The following is an 18,077-nucleotide window of genomic DNA, read 5'->3' as shown; positions in this document are numbered from 1 at the left end:
CAACATCAGTAGTATCTTGTTTCTGTGTTTGAAGCTCACTAGGAGCCAAACAGCTGGAGCTTACAAACATCCTTTTACAAGATTCTGCCACGCCAGACGACCAAGCCTTACCAATTCTGCTGCATACCCTCCTGCCTCGTACCATCCTGCCCACGTTTTGGAATTTCTGTATGAAATGCAGGACCCAAAATCTACATTGTGGCTGCCAGAGACACACAGGCACTCCAAAACACACAGTGCAAATACCACAATACATTTCATTAGTCCCATTTTGAGATAATGCTGCACCCATACAAAGAGATCACTGCAATAATATAACCCCCGTTATCAAGACAAGGGTACACTTGCAAAGAAGGAACTTCAAACTCATGTCTATCAAGAAAATACAAAATATCACAGGACTGAACAACCAATGGCACACCGACCAACATCCCTTGGGTTTTATCTTGGCTGTCTGGCTAAGTTCCACGCATTCAGCAAACAGCTGTGTAAGATACTCTACAGCATCATTTGAATCAGCTGAAGTGGGCATATGCAGCTTACTAGAAGCACTGCTCCAGTGACATCCTACCAATGACCCCACACAGGGAGTCTTTCTGTTGTTCCCAGGACTTGTTTGTGATTGGCAAGGGTCAAGGCATCTGAAGAATTGGTGCCTGGGATTGCTTTGCCACTGTCTTTTTAATGCTCTTACCCCAGGAAGGGAAGAGGAAAAGGTTGGGTCATTATCATGTCGAAAGTAGCCCTTGGTGCTCGCTGCTACAAGTATACCAATCTAGCCTCCTCTTTCCTCTGGTGAAGGATGTTCATAAAAAATAACTGCACAGCTACATACCATAATGTAGAGCTGTGCAGAGGTAATGCAAACTGGGTCATACATTTAATATACTCACTGAAAATTTTACAGCATGCTCTGTGAGAGTTCTTATCTTTTACAAAATACTGTTTTATTATTTTCATTATTAAATGAAAAACATCAGACAATTGAATACAGAACACTCCTTAATTTATAGCTTATCTAGAAAGCTACTTCGGTAATAAAGCATATGAACATTAAGACCTTCAGTCCAAAATGCTTTTTTCCTGCACAGTGTGTTAACATTTTCAATCAAGAATTTTACATACAAGATTCTTGGACACAAATAAAATAACCCAAGACTACCAGTAGCATATAGCCACAATAGATAATAGTAATTAAAATGGTAGTGCTTGAAGAACATTTTCCTAACCCATCTTAATAGTATCCTTAAGTAACCCTAAGTTACTAATAATTTTTTACTGTCTTCTGTCTCTAAAACATAAAAATATATTATATTTATTAATGATATTAGATTAATATACTTGAATATAACTATATTAAATTACTTTAAAACATATTTATAAATATAAGCATACTGACATCAATGGCACCAGCTTTTGCTGAAAAATGCACGTGAAAACACTTATTTCATAATCTGTATTTTATACCTATTCCTTCTGCTAAAACATGAACACAGACTGTATTCCGTTGGGTCCACTACCCAATATTTCAGAGTAGGTAAGAATTAAGTCAGCTTCAGCACACACAAGATTACCAATCTGAAAAAAACCCAATCAACCAGAGATATAATACACTAGAGCTTGGTGTAAGATTTCACTGAAACCGTAAGACTGAGAAGAAACTCAGCAAAGACGAACATAACATCTCAGAATTTAAACCTCAAAAATAGGAAAATATTTGTCTGGGAACTAAGCCTCTTAAACTAAAATAGAAAAGCTTATTTTTTACAGGGGTAGGAAGAATTATTGAAAAATACGCAATATTTCTTATTAATCAGTATTTCTATCACATTTATTTTGACAAGTCAGGAATAAGCACACATTATTTAAAATTAAATCAGGTTGATTTTTATAATTTCCCTTCCTAGCCGTTCCTCATATATGATGGTGTTAGTTGGCAACACTGTACATATATATTACTATAGTATCACTACATGCTGTTTTCAAGAAACACGTATGATCACATTACTGTTTTTTTTAAAGCATGGTTAAAATACAAGTACACAAACTTGCAGAATTAAAGCAATTTATATGGCTTATTTTTCTCAAACTGAGGAAAATAAAAACCTCCAGTCTTAAATGGAGACATTCTCACTGCATTGCAGTGGACTGTACATGCACAATCAATCAGTTACCATTTCTCAGCTGAGGAATTCAAATCTTATTAAAAATTTAAGCAGATCACTTAGACTTGTTTTACCATGCTTTCACTGAATTATGTCATCGTTTAATGAAACACCTTAATACCATTTGCCAGCAGACACTATCTGTGTAATGTCGTGTGCCAGGACCGAACCTCCACATCAGATTCAGACAAGGTGCCCCAGCTTTAGACAGGCACTGGTTCCACTAGTCTCCAGTTCCTCCTGGCACAGCACTGCAGCTCTACTCTAGGGCTCACTCAACCTGATGATTTCAGATGAGACACTGACTGACAGGAGTTCCTAGCACGGCAGTAAGCGCGTGCAGCTTGCAATGTTGCTTGCAACAATGCTGAATGTCAATTTTGGTATCAGTGGTCTAGATGTTCCTTGGATAAGTCCTATGACTACTCCCAGGAAACTAAAGTCAATGATAATGTCCAGGATCTCAAAGTGGAAGCAGGGCTTAAAGTTTCTGCAGTCTTCAGGTTTTGACAGTACTGATAAATGCCTGATTTTGATGCTTGCAAAGAAATGGACACAGCTATTGAGCAAAACTGGATATGGATGTACTGACTGAACTGTGTTACAGTGGTAAAAGTCCCTGGATTGGATCTAATCTTGACAGGTGAATGCTCAGGATACTGTATTTTTTAAGATACAGCCCATGCACTCATAACTCAGAAATGTCTATATTTTATCAGCATCCCAGGAGGTTCATAATCAACTGTCTTATGGGACAGTAAGAAAAACAGAAATCTGTTTGGAGCCTAACTGTAACCCCACTCTTCCATCCACAGTTTCAAGCACACAGAGGGTAACATGACCATCTAGATATCATTCCTATCTTTCAGCCTTCTCACCTAGTAACAAAAAAAATAAACACACTCTACTTCAAAATATTTCACTGATGGAACTTTTTTCCTTCTTAAGGCTAAAAAAAACCTAACAGACTTTTGGAAGAAGAGATGACCCATCAATTCTTTAAGCTACAAAAAGCAACCATTTTTTTCACACGTTTTTTACATTTAAGCAGATTAAAAACAGCTTAACAACATAAGTTGCTCATTCAGTTTAAAACAAACTGATTTTTTCCCCCAGTTTCCTACTACACACCAAGAAAACAATCACTAAAATAATTAGCAAAGATTCTTGCATAAGATGGTCATTTTTTTTGTCAGTAAGGTGCTTAACATCTTACGGTGGTGCTTTCTGAAACCAAAAAACACCATACAAAACTTGGGAAGTGAAGAGGGGATTTTCACCACACAGAGGAAGGCACTATCAATGCCTTGTATCAGACAAATTCTGTGAACTCCAAACACACCGATCTCCTTTAGGAAGTTGTGTAGATAAATAAGCAAGTTTGCCATTTTCCAGCAGTAGCGTGAAAACATAGTACAGAGACGCACTGCTGTAGAACAGACAATAAAACATGAAGAATTATTTACTAAGTGACACATAATATTAAAGATACTCAGGAAAGAAAACCCACAAGTTCTGCGCTAAATTTCCTGTCAAAAGCACCTGGTTCACACTGTGAGCAAAACAAAACGGTCTACGGCTCTGTCTGCAACTCCCTCCCTCCTCCTGAAGAGGCCAGAAAAGCTCATCTTGCATATTGTTTCTAATACTGCCTCGGAAGGTCATCTGTTGTTCTTAGACCTCCTTTTCACATCTCAGGACTAACTAGGTCACAGCCACTGCCGTGCTCCACTTCATCTCTGACTTAATTCTAAAATCACAGACCTCCCCCGCCCTTCTCCTCTAATACCATTCTCAAAACCCACAGGCCCTGAATGAATTTACTCCTTGAGAGCCAGCCACATAAGTTAGAACTCCTTCCCTGTTTATTTATACCCAGTCCAAGACTTCTCAGTATATTCCAGAAATGAAGTTAGCAACTCAGGATGTTCGAAATTTGAGGCAACTAACTTTGCCACCAGTAGAAGTGTAAAAATAGACTTGGGAATCATTTGTATTTCTTTGCCAGAATGACACCTGCTCAGTTTTTCTTCATTCGAGGGAAGTATATATCTATATAGATCAATCTGTCTATCTATCTCTTTCCCCTTTCAAGGAGAACATTTTCAACAGGGATTTACCTGTTCCCAGACTTCAACTAAACCACTGTACACACCTGCAACTTATTTCTAGTATTTGATGTATTAACATGGGTTTAGCTACTATTTTTTAAAGTACCACTTTTTTTTGGTTATGAAGGTGTTACCCACAGTGCTAAAATACCTAAACACTCTCACTTGGCCTCTTCTTCCTGTGCCTGCTCCTTACTGCTTTATCTACAGCAAGCGGCTGCTTAGAGCAAGAGTTTCACAAAGAATTTATACAGCATTAACATGAATCATTTCATTTGTGTAAAGATATCTTTTTCTGGTATACTGAGAAAGAAAGCTTAAAACATTAAATAAAAAGTATCTGGACAAATTAGTCCCCAAAGCCTCCTGCTACTGCCTGCTGCTGTCCACAGTTGACTCTACTGTCAACTTTTGCAGTCTTTCTACCATCTTTCAGTAAGATTAGTTAACTCCAATGATATATTTATAGCAGAAAAATTAACAACCCGAAACAACACAAAACCTATCTCAAATCAGGCCATAGTTATCATTGCTAAATAGATGCTCTTAAAATGGTGTATATCCATAGGATCTATAGTGACATGTACTTCATAAAAAAAAAGAACAACAAACACAAACGAACAACAAACATTATCTTCTTCAAATCAAGAGTCTATCCCTCAACCCTAAAATTCACTATAAAAATGTCAGTTTTAGATACAGGAATACTTCAAATATAATTTAAGTTCAACATGAATTCATTTTTTGTAACATGTTCCAGATCAGATATATTTATGTGCATACTGTACATGTATCTACAAATGTAATTATCCTCTACAGATCACCTCACTGTAGAAGTGATTTGGGGTTACACACATGTAAATGAGACACAGGACCTACTAATCTGCCAGAATTCTGAAGTAATGACACCTTCCATACCAGTGCTGCTGCTGTTTTTGACAGACACTGTCTACTGTATCACAGTTCTTGAATTGATACACACCAGGAAAATACATGAGACTCACAAATACATTTACTAAGGCTGCAGTAAAGTTGATAAAACAAATAGCTTTTGCTGAAAGGACCTGTCTCCCTTTTCCAGAAGCTGGAAAAGACACCTCTTCTTAATGTCACTTTAGGGAATTAATCTTCCAGGAAATTAAACTAGATCCCAGTGTGATCAGAAAAGCAGCAGAGAAAACATGAGGGAGGAAGGTGGTTGTGTACAGCCAGGACAGAGAAAGGTATGGAAAAACCCGGACCTTTCAATGGCTTCTTGCCATCAGATTGATGTCAAATCAGAGGTTACACGTACATAGTGTCTTAGCCACAAAGAGTAAATAGCAAAAAAAGAGATATCCTCATGCTAAGTTAATGCTTTCTGTTTTTAGAAAGGAGACAAATCCATGTTTTATTACTGCATTGTATCTTAAAAACAACTGCTGTTTGGAAGTACCTGATTAACACAAAGTCTGTTACAGAACGAAGCCAACTGTTTGTAGTATCACACTGTAACAGAGGTAAGACATCTCTGTTGTAAGACAATACAGTGAGACAGAGAGATGAGAGAGAGAAGGTACGTATGATCTACAGAATTATTTCCACCTGTACCTACAGCTGCCATCAGACATGCTGTTGTGACAGTAGCTACGCTGGATGAAGAAGTTGCCACTCCACTTCATCTCTACTTGCTCATTACCTTCAAATCTTCCAGCATAACTGCATGTTTAGTCACTTCCTAACCCAGTTCTGTCAAAATGATTCCTGTTAGAAAATCTGTGTTTCAGCTTAACTCAGATTATTTTTGACAGAACTTGTTTAGCGGATGACTCTAAATGCAAGTACCAGAAGATCTGAGAACACGGCAACCTTTAGAGCTAGGAGAGGAAACAGCAATGAGCAAGGGGAGTCAGTTAGACCTTTTCTGTGGTTATGTTGCTACAAGAGAAGCGCATTAATCAAAAATATAGGTCTGATTTCTCAGCCTGCCTAAGCAGTGAAAGCTGTGTATCAAGGCTGGCATCTTTAAAGAAAATAGATATGTAAATCTATATGCTAGTTATTTTACTGCTTAAAATGTCAGCTCAGGGTTAAGTGTCCAGAAATTCAAATAATTCGTTACAACTACCTGGAATTCTGCTGTATGATGAGAGAAACAGGCAGATGCTATTCAAAAGATATAAAAAAGTAACATTTCTACGGAGTTAAGGGATAAATACCAACCTCATCATCTTATATTTAATTATCATAACAAGACCTGAAATACTACTTAATTGCTTTCTATGTATTACTGATGTGAACAAATAGTGTCTGTGTTTTTACTTGTTACATGGTAAAAGAAGTGAAAAAACAACCACCAAAATGCAGCATCAAATTAACATCATGTAATATACAACACTGACAGGAACAGTACTTGATGTACAGATCACCTTACCTTTTATTAACAGGCTTCTCATCCTTGTCATAGGGTCTTATGAACCATTTTCCAATTCTTACGAAGTTTTTATCCATCAAGCACCTAGAAAATAATTATAGCAACAATTACTAGTTACATATTAAGATGTAATTAAAAGCAGTCTTTGAAGACAGTAAATCTAAGGGATTAAGCAGCTGAATTTCCATCATATTGAAAACAACTTTGTAGCTTTTGGGTTCCATGTAATCTTGCTACTTTTTAATTTCCCACACGAGTCGTAGTGAGTCACTGTCCCATCTCATGATGCTGTCACTGATGCTGATGTTCACATACGCATTGTCCCCTCATCTCTGACAGAATCTTTTCCACTCCATGCTACTCTTTTTGCTGAATGAGCCATCATGTTATTTTTCAAACTCCCCTTCTTGAACAAAGGCAATTTATAGCACTGATTCTTTTCTATACAGTGTTTCTCTCAGACTTCATAATAAAGAATATGCATTCCTCTATGTGGCATATAAATGGCATAGTAAAGTATATGAATGAGAGGAAACTGTATTAAGCAAATATTAACAATGAACCATTTTCCTTCACATGATCCACAGCATGATTTCAGGTGTTTAAACTTCCATAATTACTGTTTCCTCTCTCAGAAAACCTCACTCCAACAAACATACTCCCACATGACTAAATTTAGAGCAGGAAGTTACCCATTTTCTGTGGTCCCTTTAGAAGTACACAATTTCTTTAGAGAAACTGGATAATCTGTGGCTTTAAAAAAAAATGATAGTGAGAATGCAAAGTGATCAATAACCAATTTAGGTTGACAAGGAGTGCTTGATGCCTTCCTAAGTCCACCTGTACAGATGAATCGCGCTAGCAATATGCCAACACTACTTAAGTGTGATTCATACATTAAACATGCAGTTCAATACACTGTCCAAGGGATCGCATACAGAAATTTGTTATGAAGGAATATTTTTCAGTAAGGTAAATATTTATGTTCCAAAAATTCTGAAAAACTGGTCGTTTGTTGCTAGTGGTTTATTTACAGTTACAAGCAATACATGAGCCTTCCCTATACATTTCATGTCTAATCAGCATTTCTCTAGATGGAAGAAGAATACTTCTCCGTTCTTCAAAGTTTTCCAATAGTTCATTTCTATAGTAGTTACTAGAGATTAGGAACAACAAAACAAAAAAATAAAAGCACATGAAACCTTCTGGGAAAGTACATTCTGCAAGGTTTAGAAAAACTGTGTGATCTGTACTTCAAAAGCATACCTAGAAGATATAGATAGGAAATGGACAGCACACAACGTAGATACTAACATGCTCCTAATCCTTCTGCGCAAACTTGGCAGGGTTTTCCAAAGTTAAAGCTAGGCTGAAGAAAATTCTAACAGCACTTTCTCAAAGCAGCAAGAATCCAGCTCAGTTGAATAGACCAATATCTTAAACTGAATTTGGAAGCTAAAGCAGCAGAGATCTAAAGACACTTTTCCCACTAGCACAAGAGCAAAGTATCCTTCAGCTACTGTTTCCCTAGGAAATATCTGCTACCAGAGAAAGTCTGTCAGTGTCAGCACACTTTATACAAACCAAAGGAAGTATAAGTTTACATCAGATCCCTAAAGAAAATAATCTGTACTAGCAAAAAATATAATAAACTCTCCCCCATCACACACACTTTAATGCCACATCATGTCTCATGATGGCAGGTTTAACTGCCCCAAACTAATGCTGCATTTCCCAGAAAAAAGTCTTTACGCATAGACTTGGCCTTAAAAATCAGCTGACCCTCACACGCTACACTAAATCACAGGTTATTTAAGGTGTAATCCCATATGAAATGGGAAACGTGATTTTCAGAAGCATGGATCTCAAAGATTCAGCCGAGTGAACAATTAATGACAGTACAGCATTATTTTTGCTGTACAAGCACTCAATGGTAACCAGCCTTTAACAGTAAGCTGTAACAATGAGCTTGTGTAAAAAAAAAAAAAAAAGCTAGTCATAAAACCTCAAGTGAGTATACACTTAAAAGCAGTTATTTAATCATATGAAATAAGGACATAAAATACTCTGACCTCCTTGGCTCATTTCTCTAGTTAAGGCTGAGTGATACCTTCTTCCTCAGCAGCGCAGCTGTTAGAGCATTTCACCGTCACTTGACCTCTCATATTTCTGATTTTTCTATGAAAAAAAATGACCTGGCAAGGGCACACTAATGATTACGAAATAATACTATAATATTTTGAGTATTATTTCCTCAGATCTTCTAACATTAATTGCCAATTAACATAAACTTCTGATCAGTAATTTCAGTACTGGGTTAAAAAAAAAAATAAGAACAAAACCAATGGCGTAAATACCCTTTCTTGCCCTTCCCAGGGTTAACTTAGAGCAAACACCTCTCCTCCCTCCTTACAGCTTCCCCCGTTTTCAGCGCAGGTTTCACTCCGTCCCTCCCAGCTCCTCGGTGAGGTGACAGGAGGAGGAGGAGGAGGAGAAGGAGGAGGAGGGGGGGGGGGGGGGGGGGGGGGGGTCACCTCCACCATGGATCTTTCTGCCGCCATTTGCTTCCCACCACAGCAGCTTTTCCCGCCCTTTCTCCTCCCTGACACAGAGCTACAGTGTGACAGAGCCGGCTGGAACCAGTTCCGAGCGGCGCGGGGCAGCTGCAGCCGCCTCCCTCCCACCTTGTACCAGCCCCATTACCCACAGCTGTAACGAGTCAGAGCCACCCAACCGCCCTGCTAAGAAAAGTACATCTTGGTGGGACATGTGGCTTCCAAGAGAAGAGAACATGTCCTTCCCTAACAGCAAAATAAACCAAAGAAACCCCACAAGACTTTTTTATTAATCAAGCTTTTCCTAAACACAGCATAAAATGGGGGTTTAAAAATTAAAGTGTTATTTCCCTTTTTAATAAAGCCTACACACTGCTATAATTTTGAATAATTATGATGTTAACTTAAGATTGCAAACAAAAAAAAAAAACCCAAAAGTGTATAACTTAAAATAAACTCACCTATAATACTGTAGAAATGAGGTAGCTGATTGGATAGGTATTTGGTTAACCATCATCCTAAGACACCCTGACAACTATTTCACTAAAATACTTCTAAAATAAGGGTGCTCCTGAGGGCGTGCCTCCCTGGCAGCTCCAACCGAAGAGCAGGTTTGCGGAGTTTTGCAGGGGGCAAGAGGCCAAGACTGTGGCACGAGTCAGATGGGCTTATGGTGACGTGAAATGAGGCTTTCAGCAAACACCTGACGTGCATTGGCCAACTGTATTTCAAAGACTATCACTGAAAGAAAAAGAGCTCTGAAGACTTTTCAGTCACAGCTGGCAATTCCACTAACTCTGCCAACTGATTTCAACTATTGAAAAAAATAATTAAAAATTTACTTCACAAGCTTAAAAAGGTCAAATGAATAAAAATACCCACTAGGAGTTATACTTAAAAGTCAGTCGTCTGGGTACCACAGCTTGATAAACACATATAAAATTATTTTTCCTTTTTATATTACAGAGGTACAAAAGAACTAGTGAACATAATAGACTTGGAATTTCATTTTTATACTTTTATTCACTCTAAGTAGTCTATTACTTATGTGAAAATCCCCTAAAAAGACTGATAAGATAGAAAATAGGAAATACAACAGCTAGTCCTTGTACCTGTGGTACATGCACATAGGCAGCCATTCAAACTTCACTTCCTAGCAGATAGGGACAGGTAACTAACAGTCAAAGGGATAGTTACTACACCCATGGAAACACCACCTCAGGAACAGAATGCAAACCTGATTACTGGTAAATCTACATCAAAGCAAATAGGATGCTAAATGAGCTGAGATAAAAGTATATTCAATTAGCTTATTTTCTAAAAAAAAAAAAAAAAAAATATTCAATGCTACATTCTGCAAAATTACTGTAACAAAGGTCCAGGAGAGGTGCATTATATTTTGTTGCTATTATTATAAACTCAGAAAAAGTGGGAATAGCCTAAGGACACAAAATTCTGAGAAGATCTCAAAGTTTGTAAAAAGAAGAACTGAAATATAATACAGGAAGGTGATGATGACCTGAAGAACTGCAGTAACAGAGACAGAATAAAATGCAATAGCCAAGATGCAATGTCACACACTGAAGGCCTAATAACAAGATAATCTTCTGTAAGCTTAAGAGTTGATAGCTGGATTAAGAAGAAAAAGCCGTAAGTATATTAACTAATCACAGAATAACTTTGCAGTCAAGTCATACATACATACATACATATATATATATATATATATATATAATCAAGACAAAAGAATGCAATGCCAGGATACATTAGGCCTGTCAGAGCCAAGAACCATTAAAATTCACCCGAATATTGTGCACAAATTTAGTCAAATTGTAACATGCACGGAAGTAGGATGACTGGAAGGAGAGAGTTAAGATCTTTTAACATTATCTCTTAAGATATGTACTATTTAACCTCATCAAAGGGGTTGGAGGTCAGATACAACTATTCCCTGTAAGCATCTCAAGAAGGTGAAAACTTTTTTTTTTTGCTTTTGAAATGGCTCCAACACGAGTGCAAGAAGAAATATATATCAACATTATTCTTTGTATAAGCATTTAATTAGTCTGCACAACATTTTATGATACATTACCAGAGTCAATGACTTAAGAGATCCATCTCTATCCTGCATCTCTTGCACTAAAGTTCTACCTCTAAAAAAATGTGGTTTAAGATCAATAATAATTATTTTATATATCAAAATGAAATATTTGAGTGCAATAGAGGTTTTTCTTACCTTTCCAGAAGATTATGAATTGCTTTGAAGAGCAGGGTCCTACACTCATAGGAAAGTCCATTCTCCCACAATCCTTCTTCCACCACTACAAAAACATAAAATGTCAACATGCTCAGAACAAGGAAACACAAACATTTACAGAAAACATAACTCCAATAGCTTTACTTTTCAACAGTAGCATGCTTCATGAAACTGTTTCAATTATTACCTATATTGCCAAAGTAGCTTTAATCTTTAGTTGCTAAAGACACTAACTTTCAATTTAAAAAAAATAAAACACAAAAGCATAAAAGCAAACACATTTGTTTGTAGCGTTCAATATTAATGTATGGGGGTGAGGAATTCATGATCATTCCTTGTCACGACTGCTGAGAGATGCTTTAAAACTTAACTGCAGAGACAGACAATCAAGAAACAAAGTGAATCATTAAAGGTGTAAAATCAATTTATATAACTTAAACAACGTTAAACAACTATCCTGAACCTCTCACCGTCACACCCAAGTGAAATTCCTCCATTGTACCGACTTAAACTATTGCAGTTTAAGCAATACATAGCAAATATATGACATACACAGCAGGTTTTATTCCAAAATAAAAAAAAAGTAAACTTGGTACAAAACTGCAGAGATTTTACAGAGTTAAAAAAAAAATAACCTATTACTCTCTCACAGCAGAGTGCAGCATGAACCAGTCACCTGAAAGATACACAAACCTCAAAAATATCTGCTGTCCTTACTCCTTTGCTTTTGGATGCTAAAACTACCAAGAGTAAAACTATTTTTGGTATGCCTGTACCAGATTCTAAACCTTATTCATCCAGAAGATGTAATCTCAGCTGCAGAGTAAAAACAGATGATTAAATAACTTTGTGAAGGAGTAAGTATTTGTTAAGTGTCTGAGTTCTGTCATTTCAATTTTACAGGAATACTCTGCAAACACAAAATTCTACAGCATGTTAAGAACCTAATACTTAACACCCCTCCCTGGCCGATTTAAAGGATGAAACCTTCCAACAGCACGTCTATCATGCAGAGATTATTATCTAAGTATAGTTTACTCTACAATCATGTTTAAAGTAAAACTTCTAAGAAGTTTCTGCTGTATGAAAAATACTGATATTGCCAGCAGTCTTCAACTACAGCTTCAAAGCCTCAAACCCCAGCACTGTTCTCTGTTCTGCTGCTTCTCCCAGTAGCCGTAAGTCATATAACCTCAAACAAGAGGCAGCACATTTTTTGAACATGTAATGTTGTGATATGCTAATATTGGTAGCAGAGTGTCTCTCCCTTTACAGAATGAAAAAGACAGGGCTTTAGTACCTAAATCACCTTTATCTGGCATCCATGCCAGAAGCCAGTATTGTCCCTGCATTAAGAACTTCATGCAAAAGGGAGAGACAAGAAATCTATTCCATGATTTTACAGGAAACTTCTCATGGCCAGTTCTGAGGTTCTCAATCATCACTCACTATCTACTCGAGTATCCACAACAAACTCATGGGACCCAACTAAAGAACAGCTTACATCATCTCTCAAAACTGTTTTCTGCAAGTATAATTTTGCCCGACTCCAGAAGAAATAAGGTCAGATCATACTGCTTTACACTGTTTATAAGCTAATATTCTATATACCATCCTATTACTCTTCCACAAACAGAGAGCCCTCTCCCCAGGACTAGTGTGACACAGAAGGCCTGTGTATCCCAGCAGAAGGGACTGGAAATGAGGGAATGGAAACTGGCAGCACTCCCCCTCTCTACATGGCAACACAGCTGTGTTCACGGTTATCCTGCACTCAGAAAAGGAATGGCTATGCAAGGGCATGTGTCCCAAAGCCTAGGACAAGGTGGAAAAAGCAATGTTAACCTTGTGGTGGAGGTCCTTGTAGGTAAGTCCCTAGGATGAAGTCTGCCAAGGAGATCAGACTGGCTAAGGAGCAGCAGTTGAGTGGGACAGGGAAAAGGGGAAAATCTGAAGCGGTAACATCCCTCAATATTCTAATTTTCCAAATTGACTTTCTTATTACTCGGCATTCACATAAACTATATATGAAATAGAAATAAAATTATTTCCCCATTGAATTTAACTCTAAGTATATCATAAGACACCTTCATAACCATTTTCCTATAATAAATAATGCCTTTGATTCCTGGATATATTAATGCACTATACTTACTGTAATTACCTTTAATATTCTTTATCCTACTAAAAACATTCATCTCACAATTGAGAGTATGTACATTTGTCTGTTGCACCAAAAATGGGGAGAAAAAAAAAATTAGAATTGCAGCATTTCACTTCCTCTCTGCTCTTTGGCTTCCTGATCCAGTCTCCAAAAGACAAGAGCTTAAATAACTGGAGCAAGTTACAACTTCAAGATGCAAATGGTGACCAGTAACAAAACCTGGCAAAACAATGGAGATCAGACTGCTCCTGTAAATTGCAACGTTCCTCACACTGTAACAATATAAGTAGATTTTAGATTTTGAAGAATATTTTAAATTCCTCATAGAAGATTGAAGACTAGGAAATAATTGTTGGTCTCTGTCTGCACAATGATTTGTAATGCTTTTAACACTCAACGCTTTCAACTCAAGCCCTCATCAGCCTTTCAGTGCTGCCTGACAGCATTTTCAGGTACACAGCTAACAGAAAGCAGGTGCTGCACAGGTTCAGAACATACTTACGCCAAGCACCTGTATCCTGTCCTGAAGGTATTTTCAATTACTCTGGTTGAAATATTTCTCTTTAGAGGCAACAAATGTGACACTATACAACAGCTGTGAAAACCACCTTCAAAAAAGAAAACTTCTAGGGGAAGAATCAAGTAAAGATTGAATTTTAGTAAGAGAAATAGTACAGTAGAGCAGGTAAATACTTTTTCCTCATGGGAATCAGAGAGGGGACAAGAGTTTTGGAGAGGCAGCAAAGCAGATGGGACAAAGCTGTGGGTCACCAATTCCCAGGACCTGGGTAGACAAAGCCATCACTAATCTGATCCGTTGTTTGCGGCAATCCCATTTTGAGTGGGATGTCAGACTGGATGACCTCCAGGAGTCCAAGCTCCTTCTCACCTGCCTGATCTGTCAGATCTACTGATCCTCTTACTGTGATAGGTATCTCTCTCTCTCTCTCTGTGTGTGTGTGTATATTTATCTGTATATGCCAACTACCTTATCTAAGCACGTGTACACTCCAGAGTAGTCAAGGATGACAACCAGCAGTAGTATTTACTTTCTCATAAAACAGGCAGTTCATCCCCTTCTCGCTGCTTGTCCTGCAACAGAGGGATAACTTTGCACTACATTTCTCAGAAAAATGAGCAACTACTATGTGTGTTTTGTTGGTTTTTTGGTTTTTTTTTTTAAATGCAATCACCTCTTAAAATATAAGTCCATTAATACTCTGTCTCTAAAAATCTGGATTCTGGGGGGGGGGGGAAAAAAAAAAATCAAGATAAGGTCACATCATCTCTGCCATTAACTGTAATTCTATAAACTGGTTAGTTGAGATAGTCAGTCTAACTGCCCCTACTATATATCGTAGGCCCTTATGTATATCTCTCTATATGCTCTTTAAATCCAGCGGAGATAGAGAGCACTTAAGAAGCATATGGATACAAAAAGAAGCGTGAAGTTTGTGTTTCTTTCAAAAGAAGGAAAAATAGAAAAAAGAAAAAAGACTTAGAGATAGCCAGTTTTGCACAAGAATATTCTACGCATTTATCTGAAGAGGCATCATTGTTTCAACCTATATGAGTTAAGAAAGTGAAAATATAAACAGCCTTTAAAATTTTCATGGAAAGTTAGTAAAACACCAAATCAATGTTTTAACAGATGGAACAGCAAAAAATAATTCTGTGTAAGGTGACAGGGCACCATGTACTAAAAAGAAAAGCTCCTGTTACAGCCGAATACCTGCCTGCTACCATTATCTAATAAACGAGTGTGTACAGGAATAAGGTAAAAAATCTTTTGGTTATAACACCTGAAAAAGAACACAATGCAGTGTTTTTCAATTGCAAACAAATCTTCCACAGAGAAAATATTTTTTATTTTCTCATTGCCAAGATATTATTAGGAGGAAATCCCAAAAGAAGAAAGGTGTATTTGGCACTTATCATAATGGATTATGACTGAGGTGCTAAATCTCACTGCTAGTCTCCATACAGAATGGGAATTAATTGACAGCCTTCACATATAAAGTTTTTAAAAGTTTGTTATAATTTTGTTTTCATAGGTTCAGAAAATGAACAGAACATTTGTGCCGATTTTTAAGTTTATCCTTGCAGATAGGATATGAAAAGAACTAAAGGCAACTACAATAATTTAGCCTTACACTGGAAATTTATAATTTAAACATACATTAATGAGCAGCTTAGTTGGCTTGGGGTCTTTTTTTATTTTCAAGTCAGAGATATTAAGGTCTTCAAAGTGTCCAACGATTTTTATGAAGCCAACCATGCTCTCAAAAAAAAAAAAAAAAAGAACCATTATAAAAATTTCAAGGAGAGAAGTCACAGCAAAATATCAAAGCAAATACTTCAATAATTTTAGGTCTCCCAGCAGAGATACTGGAAAGATAATAAGATCTCTGTTCTGCTTCAGTGACCAAACTGACAGATTTTACTTAAAAGAAATATAGGAAGGAAGGAGAGAAAGCAAGTGGAGACTGTGTCGGCATTGCAGAGATAGTTATACCTTTAAGAAATTCAGCCACCCACATTTTAATAATTCAGGTCACGCTGCCTTGTGCAGTTTAAAAGTAGAATTAGTTTCAAAGAATACATATTTCCTCAGAGCTATGTTACATATTTCCTTTTAATGTATCATATTGCAGCAACAGCTGAAATGAACGTCTAGACATCAAAAAGTCTTTATTCCCACCTACTGGTTTTTTACCTCAGGCATCAAAACTAATGAAACCCATTATCCAGAACACTGCCTTCAGTTACCGCATTGGCCACTGCAAATATGAAACAACACTCTGGGACAGGACCAGTTATTCAGCCATTAAAATTACTGAAAATCAATTTCTGGCTGCACACTGCAGAAATACTGATAGATTAAAGCAGGACACATGGGACAAGGAGATTACTTCGAGGGAAGATTACTATGTCAAACTGCTGAGGAAGGGGAGGAGTTACTCAGCTACTCGGGATTCATATTCAGAGCAGTATACGTTCCCTCTTACTCTTTGATATTTTGTCTCCTTGTTACCATGAATGTGGGGTTTTTTTTCCCCCGTGTAGATACAGTTTTTAAAAACATACAGCCAAATAACTCAAAATCAGAAATTAAATTACTAAAAGCAAGCATTTGATTTTTCATTTTAATGTTTATTAACTGTGCCCCTTAAAACAATATTTCAGAGACCAGCTAGCATTTTGAAGCATCATTTCTTCTAAAAAATTGAGTTAAAAGAGTAACAAAGCAATGCAATGGTACATTAATTCTGAAAAACTATATTATACCCATAAAAATCCAATTAAATGCAATGCTATTGATCGATCATTGTTATACTGCCATTGATCACCTTGTAAAAATCTGTGTTTGAAGTCATTAGTGATTAAATTGACTTATTACTAAATCAGATTCAACCCACTTAGAGATCTAATTTCCTTGCACTGGTTATGATTGTAGGGAAATTGTACTGCTTACTCTTACACTCCTCAGAATTCATCTTAGCTCTCCATCTCCCAGGTCAACTCATCAGCCAACAAAACCAGTAGCGGAGAAACGCTCACCAGCATGACCCATTGGTGTTACTCTATTTGCAAACAGCGCTCACGGGAAGTGCTGAGAACACGCGCTGTACGTGCACAGAAGCATTTACAATCGATGTCCTGCTAAGGTATCCTTAACAGCACGACTTCAGCACCCCACATCCAGGGAAATCGGAACGCTAACGAAGATTACTGTTGAAGATTGCTGTTCAGACACGACCCAAGTTTGCATTTCAATGGACCCCAATTTTCTGTATAAAAACTAACACTTCCAAGCAGAGTTGACTACAAAACTGAAATTGTTGCACTTCAGAAAAAGATAAATAAAACCTTCAAAGGCAACAGCTGTTGAATATCACGGGAATATGACGACGCTTTAATTGTTGCGCATTGAAACAGAAATTACCATAATAGCTATTTATTGAAAAACAGATGGTAGGTAACTATCTGCACTTCGATTATGTTAGCACTACTTAAAGCATTACTTTTATTGCTTCCTCACTCCCGGTAGGTACAAAATTGTTTTTTATAAACTATACATTAAATGTGACATTCTCTCCCTCTTCCTGTCCCATACTCACATTCCTCTACTCCTGCACGGTCTCTTTTGCCTTTCCATTGTCACACACCACAGTGCAGACCTTTACAGTAAATTTTTCTCAGTATCCTGGTTAACTATGCAACATTTCAAAGGGCACTAGGAACAAACTGGTCACACAAAATATGTAATCACTGCTGGTTCGTTAGAAGTTCACTTCAAAATATTCCAAAAATCCAGGGGTAGTATCTAACTTCCCCAAAACCAAAATTATTATCTATGAAATCAGTATAAACATTTCTGTGTAATTATAGCTCGTCTGCTTTCTGTGTAG

The 18,077-nt window shown here is 37.2% G+C and overlaps 1 protein-coding gene across 1 annotated transcript in view; it reads right to left on the bottom strand.

The window, feature by feature from the left end:
* Window positions 1-18,077, bottom strand: part of MED13L (mediator complex subunit 13L) — a 199,996-nt gene that overhangs the window by 95,005 nt on the left and 86,914 nt on the right. Inside the window, exons 3-4 of the mRNA XM_068412543.1 lie at window positions 11,481-11,565; window positions 6,690-6,773 (exon numbers count right to left, since the gene is read on the bottom strand). Coding sequence (XP_068268644.1) covers window positions 6,690-6,773; window positions 11,481-11,565 — 169 coding nt within the window. The remainder of the gene's footprint in view (window positions 1-6,689; window positions 6,774-11,480; window positions 11,566-18,077) is intronic.

This window comes from Nyctibius grandis, chromosome 14 (genome assembly GCF_013368605.1).
Source record: "Nyctibius grandis isolate bNycGra1 chromosome 14, bNycGra1.pri, whole genome shotgun sequence".
Lineage (NCBI taxonomy): Eukaryota > Metazoa > Chordata > Aves > Nyctibiiformes > Nyctibiidae > Nyctibius > Nyctibius grandis.
This window is presented reverse-complemented; position numbering and strand designations above follow the sequence as displayed.